Genomic DNA, 27,254 nt, shown 5'->3' with positions numbered 1-27,254 from the left:
ACGTTTGCAAGAAAGTTTACGATGAAATGAACAGATGGGGGAAGTTACACAGACTAAGCATGACCTTTGCCCCCTGCTCTCTCTTTTCTCGAGGTTCTTGGGTATTTAAACAGAAATGCTCTTGATACTAAAAATTTAATCAAAGAAATAAAAGCAATTGCTAGTACTCCAACCGAGAGATACTTTTTCAATGTGGCCGACGAAGCGGCTCTTCTGGAGAAGGCTGGAACTCTAGGGGAGCAAATATTCAGCATTGAAGGTAAGAAGGCAGCACTTTCTTTCAAATGCCAGTTTTTTGGAGAATTTGTAACTTTGTATAATTTGCCATATGGATATGAATTCATAAACCATTCAGAGAAACCAGCTCAGGTTATGTTGCCAAGAAAGATAGACAAAGCATACGCTTACATAGCTTATAAGGGAAAATGTAAGGCATTAGCAAGCAGGAGAAAACAAGGAATCCAACCACTTTTGTGTTTTGCCCAAAAGATGAGACATCAGTACGGTTGATGAGACATCAGTATGGTTTGATTTTCCAGAAACCTCCGAGGTGCAGAGAAGCTCATACATGTTTGATATGATGATAATTTTTTTACAGTTTTTGAGAGAACATACCACTCTTTTTTCTCTATAAATTACATAATAACAGAAACTCTCGAATTTGTTTATAATTACTGTATATGCCTTTAAAATGGTGACAATACACTGATGATGTCCAGAAGTTCTACTGCAGGAAAGGTTTTCCTTACAACAGCTCTCGTGATGTACTTTCATAGCCTGGGAACACCCTCCGGGCAGAACTGTCATCCAAGCAGACACTAAGGACCGAAGAATTGGAGTACTTTTCCCAGTTGGTTAAAAAAAAGTAACAGGAGATCCAATTCTGGTTCCAGGTGCTTAATCCAAGTAACTCTTAGCAGTAAAGCTGGGGTTTAGTTGTTCACCTACATATCAGACACTGTCTTAGAACCTGGATTTTGTAGTTCAGCCTCGATCTTCTGGTGGTACCAGAGAAATTTCTATCCTGCTGCAAATGTAATTGCTCAAGTATAGTGTTTCTGAGTTATTCAAGTCATCACCCAAAACTAAAGCCTCCTGCAATGATTGGAAACTACTAACACGTCTGTACTAGAAAATTTGCTTGAAGGCCATGAGTAAGAATAGGTGCAATGTAATTTAGGGATTCCTTGAAATTATCTCAGACAGTTCATTTTGTTGAAGACTTTCAAGGAGCATAACACTATTTCTCCCCTAAATTGTCTGCATACAGCCTGTGTGAATTATATCTTCTAAGGAAGAGTGTATGTCACAGTGGTACAGCTTGTTATTGTATTACAGTGTCTATGTAGGAATTTGGCTTGCTTTTTATGAACATTATTGAAACCATTCTGACCATGCTGAAAATAACATCTCTACCAATAAAACTCTGTGGTGTTAGACAGCGACAGATACTTAAGTACAGTTAAAGCAACTTTCTAGCCTCTTTAGCCTTGAGTACTGGTGTCTGTTGGCTAGCACAGGTTCCCTTCTGTCCAGTCTATGGTGCAAAGTAATTGCATGCTCTTCCATTGCATGTGAAGTATTTGTGCATTAGCAGTGCCAATATTTAAAGGCAAAATCCAAATTGTTCCTTGGCCAATAACTATGAATTTAAAACAATGCTCTCATCTCAATTTCCACCTTAACTAATCTTCTCATTTTGCTGAGGCTAATTTGATATCAGGAATAGCATAAATACTTCATTAAATTAATTAATGTTTAGTGGGGATCAAAGCCAATATTGAACACTACTTGGTGACTTGTTTTGGGGTTTCCTCTTCCTAGAATACTCCAAGCTATAGTTTTACATTGATATAAGAACATTTGTGTGTGTGCACACATGTGTGTATGTGTGTGTATGCTGGAGGAAAGGTGTTTTTCAATGTGTCCATATTTGAAATTTTGATTGCTGACAATAATATCGTTTTTGAAAATGGTACTCTACAGGCACTGTTCAAGGAGGAGACAACTTCCAGATGGAAATGGCACAAGTTGGATTCAGTGCAGATTACGCTCCTCAAAATGTGTGTACATCAGATAAGTTGAAGTCAATACTATCACTTGCCAGAATACACACAGACACAGCAGCTTAGACATAAAGAAGGAAAAGCAGATATCCACTGAGAAATGATTCAGATTCCTGGGCCCAGCTACTAAATTTAAAAATAAAATAGCCAGGCGTGGTGGCACACACCTTTAATCCCAGCACTTGGGAGGCAGAGGCAGGCGAATTTTGAGTTCAAGGCCAGCCTGATCTGCAGAGTGAGTTCCAGGACAGCCAAGGCTACACAGAGAAACTCTGTCTTGAAATTAATTAATTAATTAATTAATTAATTAATTAATTAAAATAAATAAATAAAAACGATTACAATTTTCTTTTCTTATGTAACAGAAAAATATCATTTGCAATAAAGACTTTGATTGATCTTCCAAGGGAAAGACGCTATACTAACTCCAGGCACCGTCTGTATAAGAATTTCATGGCAATCAATTAACTACTTGACTTGAAACATCTGTCAGAGAAACAAGACCATTGTATCCCTGACAGAGTCACAGACTACATTTTCATAGTATACTGTTCACTACAGAGACAGAAAATTGTTGGAAATGAGATATTCATGAAATCTGAAGGGTGTCTGTGGTCCCCGGTCCCCCTAGCTCAGGGGTTCAGTCCATCGGGGCTCTTGGGAACAATCTCTAGGTCTGGTCTCTAACTCTTCCCCAGGACATGGGAGGATGCAAAACCAAAGGAGACCAGATTCTGTGAAATATTTAGGGATTAATTTGAAATCAGAGGGGGCGATACACAGAGCTAAGGATCAGAAAGTGTAGAGCAGGGGTTCTTACCCTTCCCAACGCTGTGACCCTCTAACAGGTCCTCGTGTTGTGGTGACACCCCCCCCCAGTCATCAGCTTATTTTTGTTACTACTTTATAACTGTGATTTTGCTAATGTTATGAACTATAATGTAAATACCTTATATTCAGGCTCTTTGTCATGAGACCCCTGTAAAGGAATCATTCAACGCCCAAAGGGGTCTCGACCCACAGGTTGAGAACCATTAGTCTAGACTAAAAGATGCTAACTTTTCTGACTCAACAACCCTTAGAGATGTTGACAAAAGTTAAAAACCTTTCCCATAGGAAAAGATAAAACGACAACATTACTGAATTATTGTTGCACAAGTCTGTGAGGTTACTGCCGTCCCCTGGAGGCCACTTCTATATCCTCAGCTTAAAGTCTGTGCTTATGTTAATTATGCCATTCTCAAATTTTTAATATTTTTTACACAGAATAGGATTTTCTTTCCTATTTTTTATTTTAATCCCACATCATATCCTTGTTTCCTTATATATAAGGGGAAAAAAAAACCCTTAACAATAACATCTTTCATCCTGACCAAGCCTGTGTGCCTAAGGACTTGAAGCCTTTGATATTTAGATTGAGTTTGAGCCAATGCACAAGAGCATGCAGAGCTTGGGCCTCCCCATCCATCTCTGAATTAGGCCAACTTTCCACCCCCTATGTCGACTGTCACAGCTACAGGTGAGTTTTGTAGCTGTGCTATGATTTAACACATGGGATTAGGGGATATAGATGCCAGAATGTTTGAAAGGAACAGAAAAAAAAAAAGAATGATGAACTGTAGGGCTAAAGCAATACCTCAGAGAGCTTGTGACAAGAGAATCTGAGTTCAGATCCCAGCACCCACAGTATGGAAAGGGATAGATGGTTGCCCAAGTACCTGTAACCCTAGCACTGTGGAGAGTGCAGCCACAGGAAGATCACTAGAGTTTTCTGGCTGCCACCTTCGCTTCAGTTTCAGTGAGAGACCCCCACAGCAAGGAAATGAGGCAGAGAGTGTCGGAGCAGAGCACCTCTGGCCTCTGTGTGCGCAAGCCTGCACATTCCAGCATAAAACACACACCACAAATATACGAGGAAGAGAGTTGAAAATACAGCCAGTCAGAAGAAGGTCTCCCAAGACATGCTAGGTAGGGAAGCGCTGCCCTACCTCACTCCTCTGGGGTCAGCACTTTCTGTTGCTTTAGCGTGCCTCATATTCATCCCGAGCATTTCCTATAAATATGTGGGAGGAGAAACTCTCGTCTGATTCATCTGTAAGTTCTGAAAGGTTCAGCACTTGCAAATGCTTGCCTTCAAATTGAAAGTGACTATGCATCCATCCTGTACCATGGCCAATTGCAAAGATTTCTGCATAATGAATTATAGTAAGTTCTTCCAAGAGAGCATAGCTCAAGTGTCACTCAGCCTTCCTAAAGCTAAGACCCTTCAATATCGTTCCTCGTGTTGTGGTGATGGCCCCACCATAAAATTATTTTTCATTGCTACTTCATTGTGGTAACTTTGCTACCATTACAAATTGTAGTTTAAATATCTGATAGGCAGAATGATCTTAGGTGACCCCTGTGAAAAAGTCATTGGACCCTGAAGGGGTCATGATCTACAGATTGAGAATGGATGCCACAGCTCATGGTAAGCTTGAAAAACAAAACAATTCCAAGATATATATTTAATTTAGTATGCAAATTTCCTTAAATTCTGTTAGTTTCTTTCGGTGTTTGACTCACCTGAATTCCTTTGCCTTAAAGGTGATTTGTCTTAATCTTCATTTCTTCAATCTTTTCAGGATATTCTGATGTTAGGTGCAGTGGGGGCTTTTGACTGGAGTGGAACTCTTGTCCAGGAGACATCTCACAAGCCCGTGATCTTTCCTAAACAAGCCTTTGACCAGGTTCTGCAGGATAGAAACCACAGTTCGTTTTTAGGTGAGGCACAGCAATAGTTGGCTCAGAAAACTCAGGGTTTGGTTGGTTGTTTTTTTGTTTTGCTTTTGTTTTTGTTTTTCCCTCTTTGAACTCTCAGTTCAGCTCAGACAGTGAGCTCTCCTCTCTCATTAATGTGGTTTTAATCCAGTAGTTACCTCTTGGCCAGTTGGGTCTCCAAAACAGAATTTGTTCCTAAAACATAATACACTGAGCAGTAGCCTCCTGTTGTTTTGGAGTTCTTAGGGTGTTTGTTATTGTTGGTACACATATGATGAGCATCCAGTGATGTTCACTACCTGAGGGAGATTACTTATATTCTATAAGTAAGGATTTGAAAATCATTTCAGAGCCAGTGACTTTAATGTTTATTAACTTCAACAACCTAGCAAATGACTAGTCCAGAATTCAAACCCAGGCCTCTAACTCCAGGGCCTGTATTCTTTCCATTAAATAGCAACACCACTTAATTTCATTTGCTGATTCATTAAACTAAAGGACAGTATCTTTGTTTTGTTTCCTGTTGCTATAATAAGATATGGAGACAAAGGCAACTCAAAGGAAAAAGGGTTTATTTGGCTCACAATTCTAGGTTGCAGTCCATCACTGCAGGTAAATCAAGGCAACAGGAACTTGAAGCAACTATTCACATAATATACACAGTCAGAAGCTGAGAGAAGTGGTTTAATGGATGCGTGCTTGCTCTTAGCTCAGTTCCTCTACTCTTACTCAGTTCAGGATCCCCTGCCTAAGGAATGATGCCACCCACAGTGGGCGTCCCATCCCAATTACTCAATTAATGCAATCAACTTAATTCCTCATAGATATATCCGTGAGCACACCTAATCTAAACAACCCCTAACTGAGACTCTCTTCCCAAGTAATAATAGATTATGTCAAGTTGACCACTAATATGAACAATTAGCAAGGCTTGTAAGTAAGTAGCTAAAGAGAGTATCCCAGAACCGAGAGGCAGCTTTATAAGTCCTGTCTATGCTACCTAGAACTATAAATGAAGGGCAGAAAAATTCATTTCAGGAGCATGAGTAGACATAACATCTAACATTAAGATTTCTGAGCATCTCTGTTACCTTTGAAAATTCTCTCTGACTGAGACAGTGATGTTCTATCTAGAACTACTTCTCTCCTAGGTTACTCTGTGGCTGCAATTTCTACTGAAGACGGTGTCCATTTTGTTGCTGGTGCTCCTCGAGCAAATTATACTGGCCAGATAGTGTTGTACAGCGTTAACAAGCAAGGCAATGTGACCGTGATTCAGTCTCACAGAGGGGACCAGGTAAATATCATTACTAAGTAAGTGAAATTCATTTTATGGATAACCAGGCCAAGCGAAGTAGAAACGTGTTTACTGAGTGGCTCCAACATGTTTGTGTAAGTCATCTCAATTTACTCATATCTGTCAAACCCTAATGGAGGAAGGTTCACTGGGCTTAAGTCTGATCCTGCTATTGCCATTGATTTTTCTAGGGGTAAGGAGACCACAAACTAACATTCATACCATACTTTTGCCTTCTTTTTAGTAGTATAAAGAATGGGGTATCTATTCTGAGAGAAAAACAATGAGCGTTACAGAAGAAATCCCTTACTAATTTTTAAATCCTTAATAGATGTTACACCAACACTCACTGAACATTGCTGAATGGGATGGCATTCAGAGCCTCAGCCCTTCTAATTGACTTCATCTCTACCTAGTTCTCTTATCTTTTCTATGCAGCAACATCACCTGTGTTGGACCATGACACTGGCATTAGTTATCCACGTTTCTCTCCACCTAGAACAATCCTTTTGTCTTTAAGATGTTATTTAAACTTGTCTTGAAGATGCTATACTTCTCTCCCTGAGCCTTCTACCTGCTCCCTACACTCTGATAAAGTGTCTGTTACAACATTTTGTTTTGTTTTGTTTTGTTTTGTTTTGTTTTGTTTTGTTTTGTTTTGTTTTCCATGGTAACATGTCTACTCTCTGTCCTTAGCTGGCCTGATCCTTCTTGTCTTTCTCTAAATCAGAGCTCACATAGCTTATAAGGGTTCCTCTCATAAGCTCTGGCTCACTGGCATCAGAAATACCTAAAACACATACGTGACTATATATAACTCTTCAAATTAATTTGCTTTGCTCCTCTAGATTGGCTCCTATTTTGGCAGTGTGCTGTGCTCAGTTGATGTAGATAAAGACACCATTACAGACGTGCTCCTGGTAGGTGCTCCTACATACATGAACGACCTCAAGAAAGAAGAGGGAAAAGTCTACCTATTTACCATCACAAAGGTAAAAATAAACATTAAGAAAACAGCTTAGTACTTTAAGTACTGATAAATAAGTTGATTCTAGTACTGTTAAGCAAATTAACCTGAAATTTGAAAGACACTTATTTTCATGCATAGTGTGGCATATGTTCAATCAGATTCAAGACATCACCATCATTATCATTTTTAAATGTATTAAAAGGCATGGAGTTTAATATATAGTATATCCCATTTTCCATGAGAGGTCTTTGGATATATGTTCCTATGCAAATAAAGCCAGTGTAAGCACAAATAATGAATGGCATGCATGTACATACAAATATTAGTTATTATCATTCTGTGAAATGATAGTAGTCACTGGGCATTCTGACCTCCCATTTCACAGTAAAAATAATTGTCCCAGCAACTCCCACAACCCCCAGATGACCTAGAGTGCTTTCTACATTAGTTTGTCAGAAAATTCCAGCTGTTAGTGTCACATTTAAGTGCACGTCCAACTCATGGAATGTCAGATCCTTGCCATAAAACTGAGCTCACTCAAAAAGACAAGGCACGGGTTTTCCAATATGTAGACGAAACTCTGCATTCATTTCCTTAGGACTCGAGCTCAATGAGAACAGGAAGAAAAGCAAATGAAAGTCAGTGTCTGACATGAAACACCAGGCAGGTGCAGGGGAAGAGAAGTCTGTGCAGGCAAAGTTCTGTCTAGTTGTTAGGGCATTTTATATGCTGGATGCTTACTACATGTTAATGTAAAAACGGACTGTCTAACACAAGTAGTTAAATTAATTGCAATTTTATATAAACAATGTAAAAGCACATGCAGATAGAATTATATAGTTCCTTCTTAAGAGTTTTTTTTAATCTCTAGTTTCTTTTGAATTTCTTGTTTGCAAACTATTCTGAACTATCGTTAATTGTTGATGAACATAGCTGTTTAAATTTTGTTTTGATTGTTTTATTTTCTTAACTGTATGACTGTTTTGCCTGCATGATTATATGTTTACCATATGTACATTTTGTATGACCAAGGAGACCAGAAGAGGGTGTTGGATCCCTAGAACTGGAGGTAGTAATGGTTGTGAGTTACCATGTGGATGCTTAGAAATGAACCCAGGTCCACTGCAAGAACAAGAAGTTCTCTTAATCATGGAGCCAACTTTCCAGCCCCAGTAACATTCTCTCTTAATGCTTTTTCTAATACAGTAAAAAAAAATCTTCATAAATTACTATAAAGTAGAAAGAATCAACAATGACCTAGTTTCCTGGTTGAGACACTTCACTTTCTTGCAAAGCCATTAAATATTTTCATACTAGAGCACAAACTCAGAAGGAAAAGCTGTGTTTTATAAGGAAATGTCTTTTCCTTTGCAGAGAGTCATTTAGTGTTTCCTGTTATGGAATGCTAGTGCCTTCTTTTTCCACCTCTTACCCCAATATAATTATGTCACAGTGCAGCAGTTTTTAAGTAAGATCTAGATTATCAAGTTTCATTGAGTTTTGTTATCTATCCTAATTTCATCCATGTTACTAGACTCCTACCAGAAAACTTTTAAGTCAAAGATTTGGAAATAGATGATGATCCTCATACTGAGAGAAAGTAGAGATAGGGTTGATTTATGTAGGTTTTTTTTTTCATTCAATAAAAAAATTATTGTCTCCTTTCATCCTCGTTTAGGAGCAGATATCTCATGACCCTAATTAATAAAATCTTTATTTATAACTTTCACTACACGTGGAGAATCATCAATACTAATATTAAAACCCTATCCACATTTTGAAATCTTGTCTAGACATAGCTGCTTTGAATTTTAATGATACACATTGAGAGTTTCACTGTCACGGTCCCTCTCCCCTTTGCCAGGGCATCTTGAATCAGCACCAGTTTCTTGAAGGGCCAGAAGGCACTGGAAATGCTCGGTTTGGTTCAGCAATTGCAGCCCTGTCAGACATCAACATGGATGGCTTTAATGATGTGATTGTCGGTTCACCTGTAGAGAATGAGAACTCTGGAGCTGTGTACATTTACAATGGTCACCAGGGTACCATTCGCACCAAGTACTCCCAGGTAACCCATGCACAACATGATGATGTATTGTGTACATAAATGCTGGAGCTAGACCGCATCATCCAATCCATGCCTCTTATATCCACCTTCTTTCCATCAAGAAAAAAAAATACTTAGTGAAGCCTTATGATATGTCAAACATTATTCTAGATAACGCTGATAATGCTATACAGAACAAGACAAACAAAATTCTTTTTTGTTGACCTTATATTCCAATAGAGGACATATGAAAAAGGAAATAAATTGCAGTGGTATAGATAATAACAATTGTCAAGAATCAAACCTAAGACCATAAAACTCGACTAAGGTTAAACTTCATGGATGAAGGGTATCAGACAACTGAAGAATGATTGAGGATTTCTTACTATTAGGCAATTTTGTGTTCATTTTGAGGAAAGCTAGCTAGGGCAGGAAACAAGACCTGAACTTGTCTTAGCTCATTCCCTGCCCATGGACTTCTCACCATTTTGTGCTGCTTCGTGGTTATGAACTAAAAAGTCCATGTTATTTCCTTGATGAAGGAATCATTGTTAAAAAAAGTAATAATAATACAGAAATCATATAGAATGTGGTTGAAGAAAGGGATGGAGTTTCCTGGACCAGACAACCTGAAAAATGACCACAGGGAATGTAAGGTGCAAGAAAAAGGCTACTGTTCTGTGATCCCGCTGTGTCTACTACAATGCCACATTAATTCCGCTCTTTCAGAAAATCCTTGGGTCCAATGGAGCCTTTAGGAGACATCTCCAGTTCTTTGGAAGGTCCCTGGATGGCTATGGTGATTTAAATGGGGATTCCATCACTGATGTATCCATTGGTGCTTTGGGGCAAGTGATTCAACTCTGGTGAGTCAGTAAGTGTGAGACTCAGACTAGTTAACTAAAACGGCTTGCTTTATTGTGTAGTGTGTATCATGTCCAATGTTTTCTATAAGGCTGTAGGAAATGTATTTATTACTGTTCACATAAAGAAAGGGATATTCATGGTTTTCATAGAGATAGAGAGATATAGATTAGATATAGATAGATATGGGTATGGATATAGATAGAGATAGAGATAGATATAGGTATTGATAAGCATGTATCTTTGAAACACACACACACACACATATACAAATACTTAGAGAGAGATCCTTGTCATTAGAGTCAAGTTTTTCTTCTCCTTATGTGAAAAGATTCAGTGTGCAGAAAAAGTACCCTAAGTGATATCCTGCATATTTCTGAATGTTATCTTCTTATACACAGCCTCATTTCAGCTTCCAGTTAGGAAACCTTATGAGAAAACACTCACAAAACACAAAGTAAAACTTCCTGTGTGCTTAAAAGACACACATTAAAATCCTAAGTCATGAATGAGAACCATTATTTTGGCTTAGCTGACCTCTTCACTAACCTCCATAGGCATCAAAGATGAGGGAACAAGAAAGGATTCCAAGATAATATGGTTCAAGCTTTGAAAAGCCAGGTCTATGAAGGCCTTGAAAAGATACCTCAGTTATTTAGAGGGCCTGCTGTGTTAGCGTAAGGACTTGAGTCCAGTCTCCAGAGCCCATATTAAAAGCCAGACATACCCAGGTGAGATAGCTCATGCCTTTAATCCAAGAACTTGGAAGGCTGACAGAGGTAGATATCTGTGAGTTGGAGGCCAGCCTCAAACATAGAGTATTCCAGATCAGCTGTAGCTATATGTTTAGATCACTTAAATAAACAAACAAAAAACTAAGCATAGTGGCACATACATATAGTCCCAGATATGGTGAGGCAGAGAAAATATCTGTAGCTCACTAGCTAGCTAGCCTTGACTAAATATCAAGTTACAGGGATGCAAATACCATGCCTTAAGCAACAGGGTGCCTGAACACTCAAGGTTGACCACTGGTATCCTGGTACACATGCATACATAAATATGCACCCCCCCATACAGATACATACACACAAACATTTAGGTGTGTGATCTAGTGAGCTACTGGAATTAAAAATTAATTGATTATTCAATCAAGAATACTCATGCATTCATCCTTCTCTATTGAAAATATATGCCTTAACTGTCCAAACATACTGGGGACAGAAACACAGTCCTTTGATGTTTTATGATTCCTGAGTTTGATGCTACTCTATACATATATATTATTATTATACATATTATTACTCTATACATATATTATTATTATAACTGAATTATGCTTTTCAGTAGTAAAATGAGTTTTTTGACAAATGAAACTGTTATGTGGAAAACCAAGGATAGCTTTAAGACTGAGAAACTGGAAAACACATTTACTGGGTAAAGTTGGTTAAAATAATTCAAGAATGGCATACTTGGAATGTTACCTAGTTATTCGGCTTCATTTAAAATAATGTAAGAAAACAAGAGACCTGACAGTAAAGAGAGCCATGTACGCCTCAGGAGGCTTCCCACGCAGCGCCTCGACATTTACTGTACTATGATATAGTTTAGTCAGTGGCCTGACCAAGCTGCTGTTTTCAAAGGTGGATTTCATTCTTCAGAAAAGTCAACAACTTGGGACCAAATGAATGTGCTGAGATGACTGCTCCCACTCAGCTAATATTCTGTGGTCACATTCCTACAACGTGCTGAACTGCTCTTTCTGGATAACTCTGAGAAAAAATGTCTAATACATTTACAAAATATGCAAATCAATGTCACCTGATTCGGAACGATCCTCGGTCCCTCAGATAACTGGCCTAAAATTCACTGAATCATGATAAATGGTTGTAAACCTGGAGCCGTGTTACATTTTTCGTGTCATGGTTGGTTATTAAGAGAAATCCAGATGTATAGCAACTTTTAAAATTGTCTTGCCAGAAAATAAAAAGGCATGCTTTTTGGATCTGTTTATGGTACTTTTCAAAATGGTGAAATCTGTAGTTACTGCTTGCTGCCTTAGAGATGGGGGAAGGTTACACGGGGGTCACTGTACTGAAGTTCAAGTTCTAGTAATGGAGGGACTCAGACCGTAGGTTCCATTTCCTCACTGATAAGTACCCAGTGAAGTGGTAAGCCTCCGAGTACCCATGTCTCAGATATTTTCATTAATAAGTCTTTTTACGCCAATGCTGAAGGAGCAAATAAAACTGTGGCTTAGATATACAAAGGACCACACCAAGGTAGAAACTCTGGTACCCTGTGATGGACTCCTCATCCATCATGCTAGTTCCCACCATCATGGACCAGTGATGCCAACCATGGGATAGCACGTCACAGGTCATGGCAATATTCCTCAGCTCTGCCACCTCCAACTTCTTTCCTTCTCTCTCCTGCCATTTCAAGGACTGAGAGTAACACTGACCCAAGTTGGGAAGACATAGAGGGGTCATGACTTTACATATTGTCTGCATAGAGGCTTCATGCTTCTATTTTATGCAGGTTCAAGTGTTATGAAGACAGGTAGGTAGGTAGATAGGTAGATAGATAGATAGATAGATAGATAGATAGATAGATAGATAGATAGATAGATAGATAGATGATAGATAGATAGATAGATAGATAGATAGATAGATAGATAGATAGATAGAGTCATTCATTCTGTGGGCTATACAGTTATCAACCAAAAATCCATTCACCTCACTGCCATCGTTTGCTTTCAAATAGGAAATAATGCTCTCAAATTCTAAGACAATGGAGAGAAAGGTCAACAATATTGACCCCAAGTCCTCTATGTAAAGTGTATATGTATTCTGGGCAATAATTTGCATCTGTTTCCCTGTTTGCATTTGTCTTTCAGGTCACAAAGCATTGCTGACGTGGCCATAGAAGCTTTGTTCACTCCAGACAAAATCACTTTGCTCAACAAGGATGCTAAGATAACCCTAAAGCTCTGCTTCAGAGCAGAGTTTAGACCTGCTGGGCAAAACAATCAAGTAGGTAGGTAGACCTAAAGTAACCTGTACACTGATGGGTTTGCCTTGATAGCTTTAGCTAGAACTTTTGGTTTGCAGACCAAAAAGAAAAACTGGATCTTTACAGGACATGCTTAAATTGCACACATGCAGTATCCAAGAGTTATTCTTTAGGCATGGGAGGTTGCTGCAAGCATCCTTGCTCAGGTCTAGATTCTGGCATTCTGCTGGAGAACACTTTAGTCACTGTAGTGTAATCATGAGCTCTGTTGTTGAGACTCTCTTACCCACAGATCCTTTCTGGAGATGCTTAGCATACACAGATTTTATTGCTCTGCTGCGAGCTCTAAGTGAGTGTGTTACCTACTGTCTAAGCCATTCCCTGTATAGGTGTCCCTAGTAAAGCACTAAATGTTATTCCCGAAGAAGAAGTGAGAAAAACAGAAAAGAACATATAATCTGTTCCATTGCGTTGCCATTTCTGCCTATGAGTCTTAGTGTGTCCCATCAGATGGGAGAAAGCCCAGGTAGGACTGTCGGCAAATGTCAGCAGAAACTGTCATCCTCTGTCTCCCAAGAGACCAGACTATCTTGTGGGACCTGGCTGAGATGCTGCATCCTCTTTGATGCCATTTCTAACTAACCATCTCCTCTGGTATCTCAGCATCCTCTGCAGACAGCAATCCAAGCAATGCTTCATTAAAACCTGCATATTTCCCCTTGTTCCTGGTCAATGGATTCTAATCTCTCCTTCATAAGGTTCTGGCTCTATATTTCAGAATTCTTAGTTCCTAGTGGTGCTTCAGTTAATTGCAAGAAAATTAGCTTAAAGGCTGAAAACAATTAGGTCGACTGTTTGGATGACACTTGTGTGTGCCTTGAGGCACACGTCCACCTGAGGAGCTATCACAATTAAGTCGAAAACCATCACCATATAAACATTTTTAGTCTGCATAAAAGATTAAAATGGAAAATGTAGTTCTCTGGCAGACATGGCTGGCTGCCCAGCTATCTTGGCCCTAAAGCATGAATATGCCTGGTGGATCTTCCACCTTTTGAATGTTCTTCATATATTATGTTGGCGAACACTGAAAAACCTGGACTTCCAGAGAATTCCATTCCCGCTGATTGTCTGGTGAGGATGTGGGAGCCTTTCTTGCCACTGGGAACCTGTCCCTTTGACTCTCTCCTGCTGTGTCCAAATCCACCCTGATGAGATGGTCATAACTTTTCACTTCGTTGCTTGGCAATAACAGCACATAAGAAATAAATCTCATCTTTAAAACTGGATAATCTATGAAACTACACATCTATTTCAAGCTACTTGAAAAATATGTGCTGTTTACCGACTTCATCCTTTTTATAGCTACCGAGTCCCCACTACTAGTTTTCCCTTTATGTGTTTTTTTATCAGTTACTTTTATTCTGTCCATTCAATCTTTTTCATGTTTTTGATATGTTTATTGGTCTCATTAAGTCACTGAAATACAGAAATTCCAGTTTCTTTAATAGATACATTAAAAGTAACAGATATATTGTCTTAGGAAGTGTATTCAACTTTCAAATCCTGAATAAATCTGATAAAGTAATTCCCCATAAGGCAACTGCCCTAAGCAGTAGGGTGAGCTCTGAATTTCTGAGTGGCCAATGGATTCTTTCAAAGGAAGCTGGCCTGATTATTTGGACTTCAGTTACTGTCATCATTTTTCATCACACGGTAGTTTTTCATTTCTACTCCCCTGAGTTGTTATTAAAATTTTCTGACTGCCAATGAAACAGAGATCCAAAGAGGGTAGGAAGAGTCCTCAAGTCAAAGAAGACATAGACTGTGAAATGACCGCCCAGTCTAAGAATGTCTGACTCAAAGCTTGGTGCTGCAATGCCGCATGCCATTTTCCACGTAAGCATCTAGACTGTGTCAGGCAGAGTACATGTTCTTTTCGATGGTCACACTTCATTCTTATAGTAACACTTAGTTCTTGTAATGGCATGGAATTAGAAAGGACATGAACTTTCATTACAAATTTCCTTAAGTTTTATTTCTGACCTTGTCCAAGCTGGGTGAACTCATGCCAATTATTCTGCCTCATTTCATCTAGTTCATTATCTCAAAAATAGCATCAGAGTATCCAGTGTCCAGGTGTTTTGTAGAGATCTTAGCATATGAGGATGTGGTCAACTGGAATTTCTCCATTTAACTACTCATCCTGTGTGTGCTCCCTGCGTGTGCCCTACATTATGGAAGATGAAACTGATACACAGGAAAGGGACAAATTTGCCAAAGTTTATCCAATAGATTTCCCAGGACAAGCCTAATAGCCCAATAGATGTTGGGTTTAATTGTTACAAGACATGTTTCTCTGGCTAGCTTGTGTGTGTGTGTGTGTGTGTGTGTGTGTGTGTGTGTGTGTGTGGTGTGGTGTGTTCACAGTCACTTAGACCAAATCCCATGAAATTACAAATGCCATATAGTCTTTCCTTGTACATAAACCACCAATATAAAGATAGTCTTCCCATCTTCTTGATATCAGGGGCTTCCTTCAATCGGATCCAATGGAAACAAGGCTGTTTTCGTCTTCGGAGCATACTTGACATGATTTGTTTGTGGTTTTATCACAGCCATCCTGTTTAACATGACGCTTGATGCGGACGGACATTCATCCAGGGTAACCTCCAGGGGGGTGTTCAGAGAAAACAGTGAGCGATTCTTGCAGAAGAATATGGTGGTAAACGAAGTGCAGAAGTGTTCTGAGCACCACATTAGCATACAGGTGAGGGCTCTGGGTTCCCAACCCTGCTTTTCTTTTAAAAGAGGAATGAGTACAGGAAGTCTAAAATGGAATCTATCTGTTAGAAGATGCTTGTCTTTCTAATGACCTTAGGTCTTGCCTAACTCTGTGAACACAAAGCACATTTCTTCTATACTAATACTTACGGTCACATTCAGATTTTATATGTGTTGGTGACATGACATTTTATTAGGAATTGCAACCAAAGGGCCTAAAAGATTGTTAAAGAAAGGGAAGGCTTGGAGCCAGAGGGATGGCCGAGCAGATAAGAGCACCTGCAGCATAAGCAGTTCGACCTGAGTTCAAATCCCCAATACTGATGTAAAAGAGCCAAGTGTGGCTATACGTGTGCCTACAACCTCAGCACTCTGAACAGCAGGCAAGATGGTTTCTGGGGCTGGCCTGCTGGATGCCAGACTTAGTCAACGATCATCTATATACTCTGTCTCAACGGGAAAAATGTTGAATATGACGAAGCAGAAGACCTGATTTTCTTCTCTGGCCTCCACACATATGTACACATACAGCACACACATGTATGTGTGCAGGTGAATACACACACACACACACACACACACAAAAGAAGATAAGTAGATTAATTATTTTTTAAAGTGAAAAACAGTGTTTCTAAATGACTAACAGGGTGAAATTAACACTGACAAGTTTATTTTGACATCTTTTCAGTCAGGTAAAAGTTGTATCCATTTTAAGCTCCTGAGAATGAAAATCTCAATTTTGGGTTCTAGTATTGCTTTACAGCAGGTCAGTGATTCTCAACCTTCCTAATGTTGTGACCCTTTAATATAGTTCCTCATGTTGTGGTGACCCCCGACTATGAGATTATGTCATTGCTACTTCATAACTACAATTTTGCTAATTGTGAATTGTAGTGCAGATATCTGGTGTGTGACCTCCCAGGGGTGATGGCTAAGGTTGAGAACTGCTATCCTAGGTGAATGTTGGTAGATGGTGGCGCAAAGATTGCTTGTTCTAACATTAGGCCGTAACTGCTAGAGTTCTCATAGACTTCGGAAATCTTTAATGAAAAACGCTTCTTGGGAGAAATTTTCTAGCCAGAAAGTTATTTTAAGTTATATGAAACATCTCCTCCTTCCTTAGCAACTGTGAATAAAACCTGATAGGAGAAGATACTCAGAGTAGAACTCGGGTCTCCACACAGGAACATATATACATGCACGTGTACACACACACAAATACACACATACATATATACCTTATATGTATACACACATATATATACACACACCATACCCATACACTTGTGTGCACACACACAACATCCACACACAACATACATACATACAACATACATACAATATACACATGTGCGTGCACACACAACACACATAACATACACACAAAGTACATACAATACACACACAACACTCACATACAACATGCACACACATGCACATACACATACAACACACACAACATATACACACAACATACACATACACATACAACACACACAACATATACACACAACATACACATATGTGCACGCATGCATACACACAACACACACAAAACACATACAACACTCATACACGATACACACACACGCACATACACACACCAAACGTAAGGAAGGAAAGAGAAGGGGAACGGGAACTGAAGTACAGGATAAGAATGGAGGGAGGAAGGAGAAGAGGAGGCAGTGAGGAAACTTAGCTTCCATTCTTCCCTGACTTTGTCTAGAGGGGATCAAATTACCCATGGAATTACAGATTTCTGTGGGATCATCACTGGAATGATGAAGCTAGGGATGAGAAGTGAGGCCACCCAAGAGCTGGGCACTGATATAGCTCCCATCCGTTGAAAAAAACAAAACAAAACTGGATATATTATCTAAATATTTACAATTGCTTGTGTGTAAACAATGAGATTATTTACCATCCCAGTAGGAATTGCTGCTTCAGATTTTTACTGTAATTGAGTCATCTTAGGTCTCTTTTAATGTTGAGGCTAACAGCAGAATTGGGACCAAAGAGGAAGTCTTCATCAGTCAGAGAGAATTAATTACAAGCAATTGTGGATGGGCTTTGTTTACAAGTTACCATGACTAAGTAATCAGTCAATCTCTCTCCTGTATTTAGAAGCCCTCTGATGTTGTCAACCCTTTGGATCTGCGTGTGGACATCAGTTTGGAAAACCCAGGCACTAGCCCTGCCCTCGAAGCCTATTCTGAAACTGTCAAAGTCTTCAGTGTGAGTGGGGCTTGCCCTTCCCAAACAGAGGTTGGCCAACAGCTTCCATAGTCAGTATGATGGGAAAGATGTTAAGGATGCAGCCTGAATGTAAGGATACACACAGGTCACTGGCATATCAATTCTACAAGCAGAGATGGCTTCCTCTCCACTCTGCTTCTGGGCCCAAGAGCAGTGCCAAGTATCCAAGGGAGTTCAAAAAATGCATCTTGAAGAAATAAATAATAAAACAGGCCAAATTGCTTGTACTCACCATCCACTTGAGAAAAAAATATCAGATACCTGTGAAGTTGTTCATCTCTCTCTACTATGCCTAGTTTAATTTAGGTCTCCGTAAACAAACTATTACCTTGAATTTTGTATTTTTTTCAGTAATTTTTCTTTAGGATTATGTAACCATGTACAAGCTCCTAAAACTTTGTTCAGCTCCCCATAGCTTTGGCCTTTATGTAAATGGAATAATAGTAGTGTATATAATCTCTCTGTTTTGAACCTAAGCACACCCAAGAGGATGACGCATTTTTCCTTGGTTGTATAGATCCCTTTCTATAAGGAGTGTGGCAGCGATGGAATTTGCATCTCTGACCTGATCCTGGATGTCCAACAGCTGCCAGCCATTCAGTATGTTTGACTTTACATTTCCGTGTAAAATATAGAAATAAAAGGCCCATGACATCTCCCCACTCAGAATAAAAATTTGGATTTCTTTAAAGAAGAAGTATTGTGAATGTAGTTAAAACATTGCAAAACTGAATTTCAGCTTCTGCCACTCCCCTAAGAGCAAAGCAATGAGAAATGCTAACTGGCTGGGTTTGCGGAGCTCTTGTCCCTGCAGTGTAGTCAGAAGCGACAAAGAACGCAAGCCAGCAGCGTTTGCTTACTTGCCTCCTCATTATTAAGCAATCTTCAAGTAAATGCAAAGAATTTTAGAATCGACGACATTTTTTTTCAACAGTGGGGTCGCCTTAACCTCAGTGGCTTTATCTTTCTTTTCTTGTTTTCACAGAACTCAATCCTTTATTGTCAGTAACCAAAACAAGAGGTTAACATTTTCAGTCATCCTGAAAAACAGAGGGGAAAGTGCATACAACACTGTGGTCCTGGCCGAGTTTTCTGAGAACTTGTTTTTTGCTTCTTTCTCCATGCCGGTATGTGAGGACAACCCTGCCCCTACACACACACACACACACACACATGCTCATGCCCCACCCCACCCCCCAAGCCAGCACAGCATTTCTTCCCTCCTTCCTCCCTGACAATCACTGTCCCTGATACTCATCCCTCTATTTCCTCAAAGTTGTCTGGGAAAAAAAAAAACAAACAAACAAACAAAAAAAAAAAACTGCGATGACCCGGGGCATGCTCAGAGCCACCACGTGGCTTCCAGTTAGTTAAGCCTCCAGAGAACGCAGCCTGGCTACGACTAGAATCTAGGGCGGCTCTGATTCCAGTGAGGGTCACTTTTTCCTTTACCCCAGGCCTTGGCGGCAGCAGCTCATAGCTTTTCCAGCCATCTGTGTGAGGAGGCCGCCTGTCCCGGTGCTAGACAGACGCGATGCACTTGCTCAGGGCCATTGTGAGTCCTGCAGCTTAGTCCTAGATTTGCAGATGCTGCTGCGGACTCCGCTGCCAAGATGACATGTTCCTGCAAAGCCATTCTATCAAGCTGACCTGATCACTAAACCAGGAATAAGTTTCACCAAGAGAGCCCTAGTTCCTCTGCTCTCAACGCGTGAAGAGAGAAGAGAAAAAAAAGAAAACCAGGAAAAGCTATTTTCCAATTAGACTGCTTGATTAAATGTTATAAAAAAAGTTTCTTCCTATCTTAAGTTAATGTCAACTTTTATAGATTTAGAAATCCAAACTTATACTGACCCCATGCTTCAATGGCCTGATCACATAACACCTCTTACATTAAACACAAAATGAAGTAAGGAAACTGGCAAAATCTGCTAGATATTTATAATTCAAATACCACTGGGCAGTGGAGGCACACACTTTAATCCCAGCACTCAGGAGAGAGAGGCAGGTGGATCTCTGAGTTCCAGTCCAGCCTAGTCTACAGTGTGAGTTCTGAGACAGCCAGGGCTACATAGAGAAACACTGTCTCAGAAAAAAAAAAATATATATATATATATATGTATGTATATATATATATATATATATATATATATATATATATATATATATATATATATGTATGTATGTATGTATATATACATATATATATATACTACAAATGCCAATGTGTATTTCTCTTCCTTCATTTGAAAATATGCTTTTCAAAAATATTAAGGAGAAGGTATTACTAAAGATAAGCCTTCTGGTTGTTATATTAAAGATATTTGTGCTCCTGAACGACAAAAGGTGATCTCCTTCTTAGTGTGCATTTTGCCAATCCTTTGGCTTCTCGAGTACACCTTTAGAGTTGGCAATACAAATGCATGCTAACCGTTTGGATACTACAAGATATTCAAGTCTTTGAGAACAATAAAATATTTAAATAAAAAACAATATCACCACTAAGATGTCCTTGTATACATTTCAGTGTGGGTATGCACACACATACATACATATATACACACACATATATACACACATGCATACACATACCACACACATATATACACACATATACACACTGCACATATACATACCACACATATACACACCACACATATATACACATATACACACAACATCATACACACTACACACACATACACACACCACACACTTAATTGTTATTTCTTTGGTCCTGTTCAGGTCGATGGAACAGAAGTAACATGTGAGGTTGGTTCATCGCAGAAATCTGTTACCTGTGATGTGGGATACCCTGCCTTAAAGAGTGAACAGCAGGTACAGTGTGCATGCTCCAGTCCATGCTCTCCACATGTATTGTATTGAGAGCACTGTCCTTCCTGGACACCATTTAACAGACACCACAAAGCAGCTACATACCTGGACAGGGTTCCCTCGCTGAGGTTGCTTTGTTTAAATGGCTAGCAAAGGTCGCATTTCCTACATGTACCTTTTCCCACGTGCACATACAACACAGAATGTTCTTTTGTGTGGCTATGTTGGCCAATATTTGTCAAAGTGCTAGAAGTGATGTTTTCAGGTCAGCACAAAACTTGGCAGTTCTGACAAACGTAGCTCCACAGTGCGTGTATCTGAGAGAAGCTAAGCTCTGTTCTCAGATCAACAAGCTAAAGCCACTCAACATCTTAAGACAATATTAAGAATTCCGCAAGAATGGGTTGATCTTGCTAGAGAACATTTTCCTGGCATAGAGCATCGTGGACTGATGGATTTCAATGTCCTGTGTAGGTGACTTTTACCATTAACTTCGACTTTAATCTTCAAAACCTCCAGAACCAGGCGGCCATCAATTTCCAAGCCTTCAGGTAAGATGCAATGGAATCATAAACTCCTGGTTGGGAGCTTTTTATGAGATTTCTCTTTAAGTGCTGTCTAATATTTGTTTCAATAGTGAGAGCCAAGAAACAAACAAAGCAGACAATTCGGTCAGTCTCACGATTCCTCTCCTGTATGATGCCGAACTTCACTTAACCCGGTAGGTGAAGGCTGCTACTTGGGTGGGTAGCTTTTTACCCCTGACAGCTTGGGTGGGTAGCTTTTTACCCCTGAAAGCTTGGGTGGGTAGCTTTTTACCCCTGAAAGCTTGGGTGGGTAGCTTTTTACCCCTGAAAGCTTGGGTGGGTAGCTTTTTACCCCTGAAAGCTTGGGTGGGTAGCTTTTTACCCCTGACAGCTTGGGTGGGTATCTTTTTTACCCCTTGGTACATAAATCATTGAGCTCATTACCACAGACAATCCTCTGTTTATTCAGTCTTAGATTATGACATTATTTCCCACCAGTCAACTAGATGTCAAATATGCAGATAAACTGATGCCAAGGGACACTTTGACCTTTGAGGTTTATTGACTCAGAATAGCACCAGGATAACAGAGGAAAAATGTTTTTGCCACATATGTCAACATATGTTACGTAGGTCAAGCTACCATGATGTGAATCACCATCTCACTGCAACTTTTTCTAATGTATATGTTTATGATTGTAACGTATGTCAACATCCACTAAAGGTGGTGAGATGCCTGAGCTGTATCAAAAAAAAACAATAAAACAAACAAACAAAAAACAAAAATCAAACAGCAATAATATCCCCTTGATCCTTAGACACCGAATCATACCCTTGGGGCTTTGACAATTGCCTGTATTTCTCACTGCCCTGATCATTAAATGCATCCTGGATGTCGAGCCATATACCTGTTCTTGGGCACGGAAGTCCCCAGCACCACATCTTAGACAGAGCACAAACAATATAAAACAGAGTCACAGGCGGAATAAGCTGATGTGGAAACTGGCCTAAGTCTCACTCCTTAAATGGAAAACCCCAGACATGACTGATGGTGGATTTCTTCCAACCAGGAAGAAATGGGGGATTTTCCAAAGGAAGGCATCCACGAGGAAAGGCTTTCTTCCCTTTTCTTGTCTTCCAAACACAGGTCAACAGGAGGACAGTGGTTAAAATGTAACTAGTAGACACAAATTAGCTTGACTTGTTGCAAGGAGCAGGTGTCTTGGGAAATGCATGGTATACAAAACCAACAAGGGCTACAGACAAATCCCATCTGAGTTCACTCTGAGAACTAAGGCCACTTCCTCTTGGAAACCAAAGACCCCTGAAAAAGCACAATACTGATTTCCCAATAATTCTATGGGTAACTACATTCTTTGACTGGGCCTTTCCAGCCCAGTCCAGGGAAGCATGGAGCATACAGCTTGTGTAATAAATCACAAAACAAACCTGAAAAGGAGTGTGTGCTATCCTGTCTGAAGCTGGAGACACTTGAGCAAAGGTAAAAACAACACATTGTACCAAGTGAGTCACAAAGACACAAGTCGAAACAAAACACACCCATGTTGTCTAGCCCTGAGCCACACAGTAGCTACAGTTTCAAAAAAATAAAAAGAAAAAAGAAAAGAAAGGAAGAAAGAAAGGAAAGAAGGAAAGAAGGAAGGGAGGGAGGGAGGGAGTAAGGGAGGGAGGGAGAGAGAGAGAGAGAGAGAGAGAGAGAGAGAGAGAGAGAGAGAAGAAAAAGAAAAAGTCTCTTTGCTAAAACAAACAAACAAACAAGTGATTGATGACAAAGCTACCATGATGTGAATCGCCATTTCTCTGGAACTTTTTCTAATGTTTAGGATTCCGTATTCTCTTAAACACATTTGGTGAAAGTCTATGTGTTTTCACATATGTTAACAGGAAATAGAGGATTAAAATAAGACTTTTATTTAAAAAAAAAACAATTTTATTAGGTATTTTCTTCATTTACATTTCAAATGCTATCCTGAAAAACCCCTATACCCTCTCCCCACGTTGCTCCCCAACCCACCCACTCCTGCTTCCTGGCCCTCGAATTCCCCTGTACTGGCATCTTAGCTATGTATGTTCTTGATTGCAATTTTATTCTAATGTAGTCTAGGACTAGCATCTATAGTATGTGCTTACAACGTTAAGGTATATAGTCAAAGTTTTCATGATGGAGAAATTTAAACTAAGGACTTCTGATCCTACACCCAGATAGGTTCCCATGAGACTCGTTTGTAAAAGCATTACATTTGTGTATTTGGAAAATACAAACATTACAGTAAGACTCAAAATGAAAAATGAGTTTAGCATTCTCCACCACCTTAGTGACAGCCCCCACAAATGACTAACAAGGCTATTTTAGAGCATTTTCCACACACGTAGTTCATTCATCTGCAGGTTATACACATACATACACACATGTCCTCATTTTTCTTACTCATATGCAGTGCTAAAATATTATTTCCTATCTTCATGTTGTTTTCATATCAGGATATACATATCTAATATATTCTATGTCTGGATGAGTCATAGTTCATGTACCCACTCCAGTATTAATTAGATATTTGGTTGGTTTACATTTTTTGTTTGTACAACCATAAAAACCAATACTGTAAAAAAAAGCTTTAATATTTTATAAACTTCTGAGGAAAGCATTACCCTTAGCAGCTACTGGAATACTGTATAAATACAGCTACAGTCTATGCATATAATAAATACAAATAGAATTATTTTGAACAGGACCCTCTTCAGTTTAGATCACTAATACTGTAACCCATAAGTAATGTCGAGAAAACTTATGTGAAGTAGAAAAATGTCAGATCTCCTTAAAATACAAAAAGAAAGAAAGAAAGAAAGAAAGAAAGAAAGAAAGAAAGAAAGAAAGAAAGAGAGAGAGAAAGAAAGAAAAGAAAAAGCAGACCATATCCATCAATTTAGGAGCTGGCTCTGTTTAGGGGATTACATAAACTTCTGGAAAGTGAAGAAAATATCATAGCTGGGTTTTCTGTTTTAAATCCTCGTGTTTTCCCATTTTCCATACAAAGCTAACACATCACTGTTTCCTCTCACGCAAAACCGTGACAAATACCCACATAGTTTTGACTCTTATGTGACAGGTTTTCCTTCTGAAAGTCTGGAAGAACATTCTTAAAAGAGGGAGAGAGATGGGGCAGTCAGAGAGGGGAGAATGGAGAGATGGAGAGAAGGGGGTTCCCAGAAGATAAAAAAATATTCTGTCTCAGAAAAATCTCTAGTCCATTCTTTTGGGAAATAAACTGAATATCCTTTAATTTAGATAAATTATAGATGTCCCCTGGAAATGTATGGAAAGCAATGCAGAGTGCTTTTCAAAATCCTACTCTGGCTATCAGCTCCTTCACACTCATCACGTTGCACATTGGGGAATCCTCTGGCCTGGGCATGTCTGTGCCTGCAGGCACTAGTCAGGAACCCTAAATTGTGTGGTCAATCATAATAAAAGTTTTGGGTTTTAAGAGTGGTCCTGTGAAGCCGGGCGGTGGTGGCGCACACCTTTAATCCCAGCACTTGGGAGGCAGAGTCAGGCAGATTTCTGAGTTCGAGGCGAACCTGGTCTACAAAGTGAGTTCCAGGACAGCCAGGGCTACACAGAGAAACCCTGTCTTGAAAAACAAAAAAAGCAAAAACAAACAAACAAACAAACAAAAGAGTGGACCTGCAATGTTGGAAACAAATTCGACCAACCCTCAACTTATTGTCAACTATTAGAATTTGTCTAAAACAAGAGAAAGATTCATAAAATCAGCCCATGCCCCGTTTGAAAGGCACTTAGTTATGCACACTGCAGGAGCCAGTAGCTGGTTACACATCATTCTACTACATCCACAAGTGAAAAATCTGAGCTCACAAATCCAATCCAACCACCAACGCTGGAGTGTCTACCTTTATTAACATACTTGCCGGTGTAACAGCAGTCTGGAGACTAACACAATTGTCAGTTCTAAGATAATAATACTTTTATACCTATGTTGGATAAACTTGGCTACCGATAAGCACATAGACTTTCCTCAGAAAGAGAGTGAAGGGGTATGTCTTGAAAGGAAGTACTTTTAAGTAATTTTAGTATTTTTCAAAACTTTTATATTGATTTATTTAGTAACTTTTGTATTATGACAATATTAATAATTCTACACATTTATGGGGCTTGACATAAAGATGATGTATACCACTAATATTTAGGATAGGTAGCATTGCTATTTCTAGCTTCCCCCGACACCAGTCAAGCAGAAAAACAGATTCATAGTCTCTCATGTGGAATCTTAAAATGCTGATGAGAACGTAGAATACTCATTCAGTGTTTCTATAGTAACAGTGAGCTGTTTTGGTGATCATACAAGCTAGGAGACACTTAAGTAAAATAAATATGCTGCTTCAAGAGAAACAGAAGAACCGAAATAATCAGCTTTACCACTGTCACCCAACAGATCCACCAACATCAACTTCTATGAGATCTCTTCGGATGAGAACGCTCCTTCTGTCATCAAGAGTGTCGAAGATATTGGTCCTAAATTCATCTTCTCCCTCAAGGTTGGTAAGCTTGTCATAAGGATGACAATCCAGGAAGAGGAAGAGAGAAACAAAGAAGTCGAGGCTGAGGAAGAAGTGGAGTAAGGTCTCAATGCACTGGTGGCTGTCAGTCCTGAGTGTGCAGTAACACCACCGAGAGAGCTTGTTAACATGCACACACAGCTGAGCCTCAGCCCGGATTGTCTGACACAGAAGGGCTGTGGTGAGCCAGGATGTGAGCTTCTGAGCTGTTCACACAATGTTGCAGATGCTGCAGCACAGGCAGTGAGAAGGATGCTGAGAACTTGAGGTAGATGACAGATAAGTTGAGGGATTTGTGTTTAGTTGTGTGTTCTAGGTAAAGGAGAAATGATATATTTTCAAAGCAAATATAATTACCTAACAAGGCATCATTACAACGGTGTTACTGAGGGGGGAGTGTCCGTTACACTACTCTACGCCTGGAGACCAGGCCTGTTTGCAAAGGTCATCAATATGGTACAAATAGGGCTTTTGTATGGTCATGCTAGTTAGTATCTAAAATGCTCTGAGTGGATTCACTATAACATAACTGTAAGGATAAGCAACTATTAATCTAAAGATCGAGATTAGGTATTTAGAGAAATTCACAGAAACACACTGTAATCCCGGAACTTGGGAAGCTGAGGTGAGATCGGTGTAATTTTAAAGCCAGTGAGGACCACAGAGCATGACTAAGAAAGAGAAAATTTGAGTTATGAAAGAATAGCTAATCGAGAAAAGAACGCTAGAAAATCTTTGGAATGTAAATAGGAACACGCCTGTCTCCCTGGGCCAATCGCCACTCCATCTCTGCATTTCCACTAGTCCAGAAACAGCTTCAGCCCTGAAGTTCAGCTTCATGTCTTTAAATGAGTAAAGAATCTTGATTGGTTATCCAGATTTTGTATTTCAGAAAGTGAGGAAGGCAACCGCATACTTCATACGATTTTTAATCAATTCACATTTTAAAAAATTAAACAAAATAAATAACAGTATTAAGAGCATAAGTGTGAGCCATTGTATCAAGTGTCTTCCACACTACCAACTTAATTCCCACCAGTGGGAACAGACAGCTTGGGAGTGCATGGCCACTGACTTTTTGATGGTCTTTAATTTTCGGGTGAAAACGTGATCTTTAGTGAGGTTCAGTTCCTGCCCAAGCTGCACTGCTATTCTCCATTCCCCTCGCCATGGACAGCGTCACTGAGAGCATCACGGATGGTTTTTCTGACAGCATTTGCATCTCATGTTATTGT

General features: G+C 39.5%; 1 protein-coding gene across 1 annotated transcript in view; it reads left to right on the top strand.

Moving 5' to 3' along the window:
* Window positions 1-27,254, top strand: part of Itga2 (integrin alpha 2) — a 99,020-nt gene that overhangs the window by 56,784 nt on the left and 14,982 nt on the right. Inside the window, exons 9-24 of the mRNA NM_008396.3 lie at window positions 94-259; window positions 1,987-2,063; window positions 4,691-4,829; window positions 5,978-6,123; window positions 6,972-7,115; window positions 8,958-9,161; window positions 9,870-10,006; window positions 12,904-13,043; window positions 15,638-15,789; window positions 17,928-18,038; window positions 18,577-18,659; window positions 19,045-19,186; window positions 20,805-20,897; window positions 21,369-21,445; window positions 21,532-21,615; window positions 25,896-25,998. Of these exons, the coding sequence (NP_032422.2) occupies window positions 94-259; window positions 1,987-2,063; window positions 4,691-4,829; window positions 5,978-6,123; window positions 6,972-7,115; window positions 8,958-9,161; window positions 9,870-10,006; window positions 12,904-13,043; window positions 15,638-15,789; window positions 17,928-18,038; window positions 18,577-18,659; window positions 19,045-19,186; window positions 20,805-20,897; window positions 21,369-21,445; window positions 21,532-21,615; window positions 25,896-25,998 (1,998 nt within the window). The remainder of the gene's footprint in view (window positions 1-93; window positions 260-1,986; window positions 2,064-4,690; window positions 4,830-5,977; window positions 6,124-6,971; window positions 7,116-8,957; window positions 9,162-9,869; window positions 10,007-12,903; window positions 13,044-15,637; window positions 15,790-17,927; window positions 18,039-18,576; window positions 18,660-19,044; window positions 19,187-20,804; window positions 20,898-21,368; window positions 21,446-21,531; window positions 21,616-25,895; window positions 25,999-27,254) is intronic.

This window comes from Mus musculus, chromosome 13 (assembly GCF_000001635.26).
Source record: "Mus musculus strain C57BL/6J chromosome 13, GRCm38.p6 C57BL/6J".
Lineage (NCBI taxonomy): Eukaryota > Metazoa > Chordata > Mammalia > Rodentia > Muridae > Mus > Mus musculus.
This window is presented reverse-complemented; position numbering and strand designations above follow the sequence as displayed.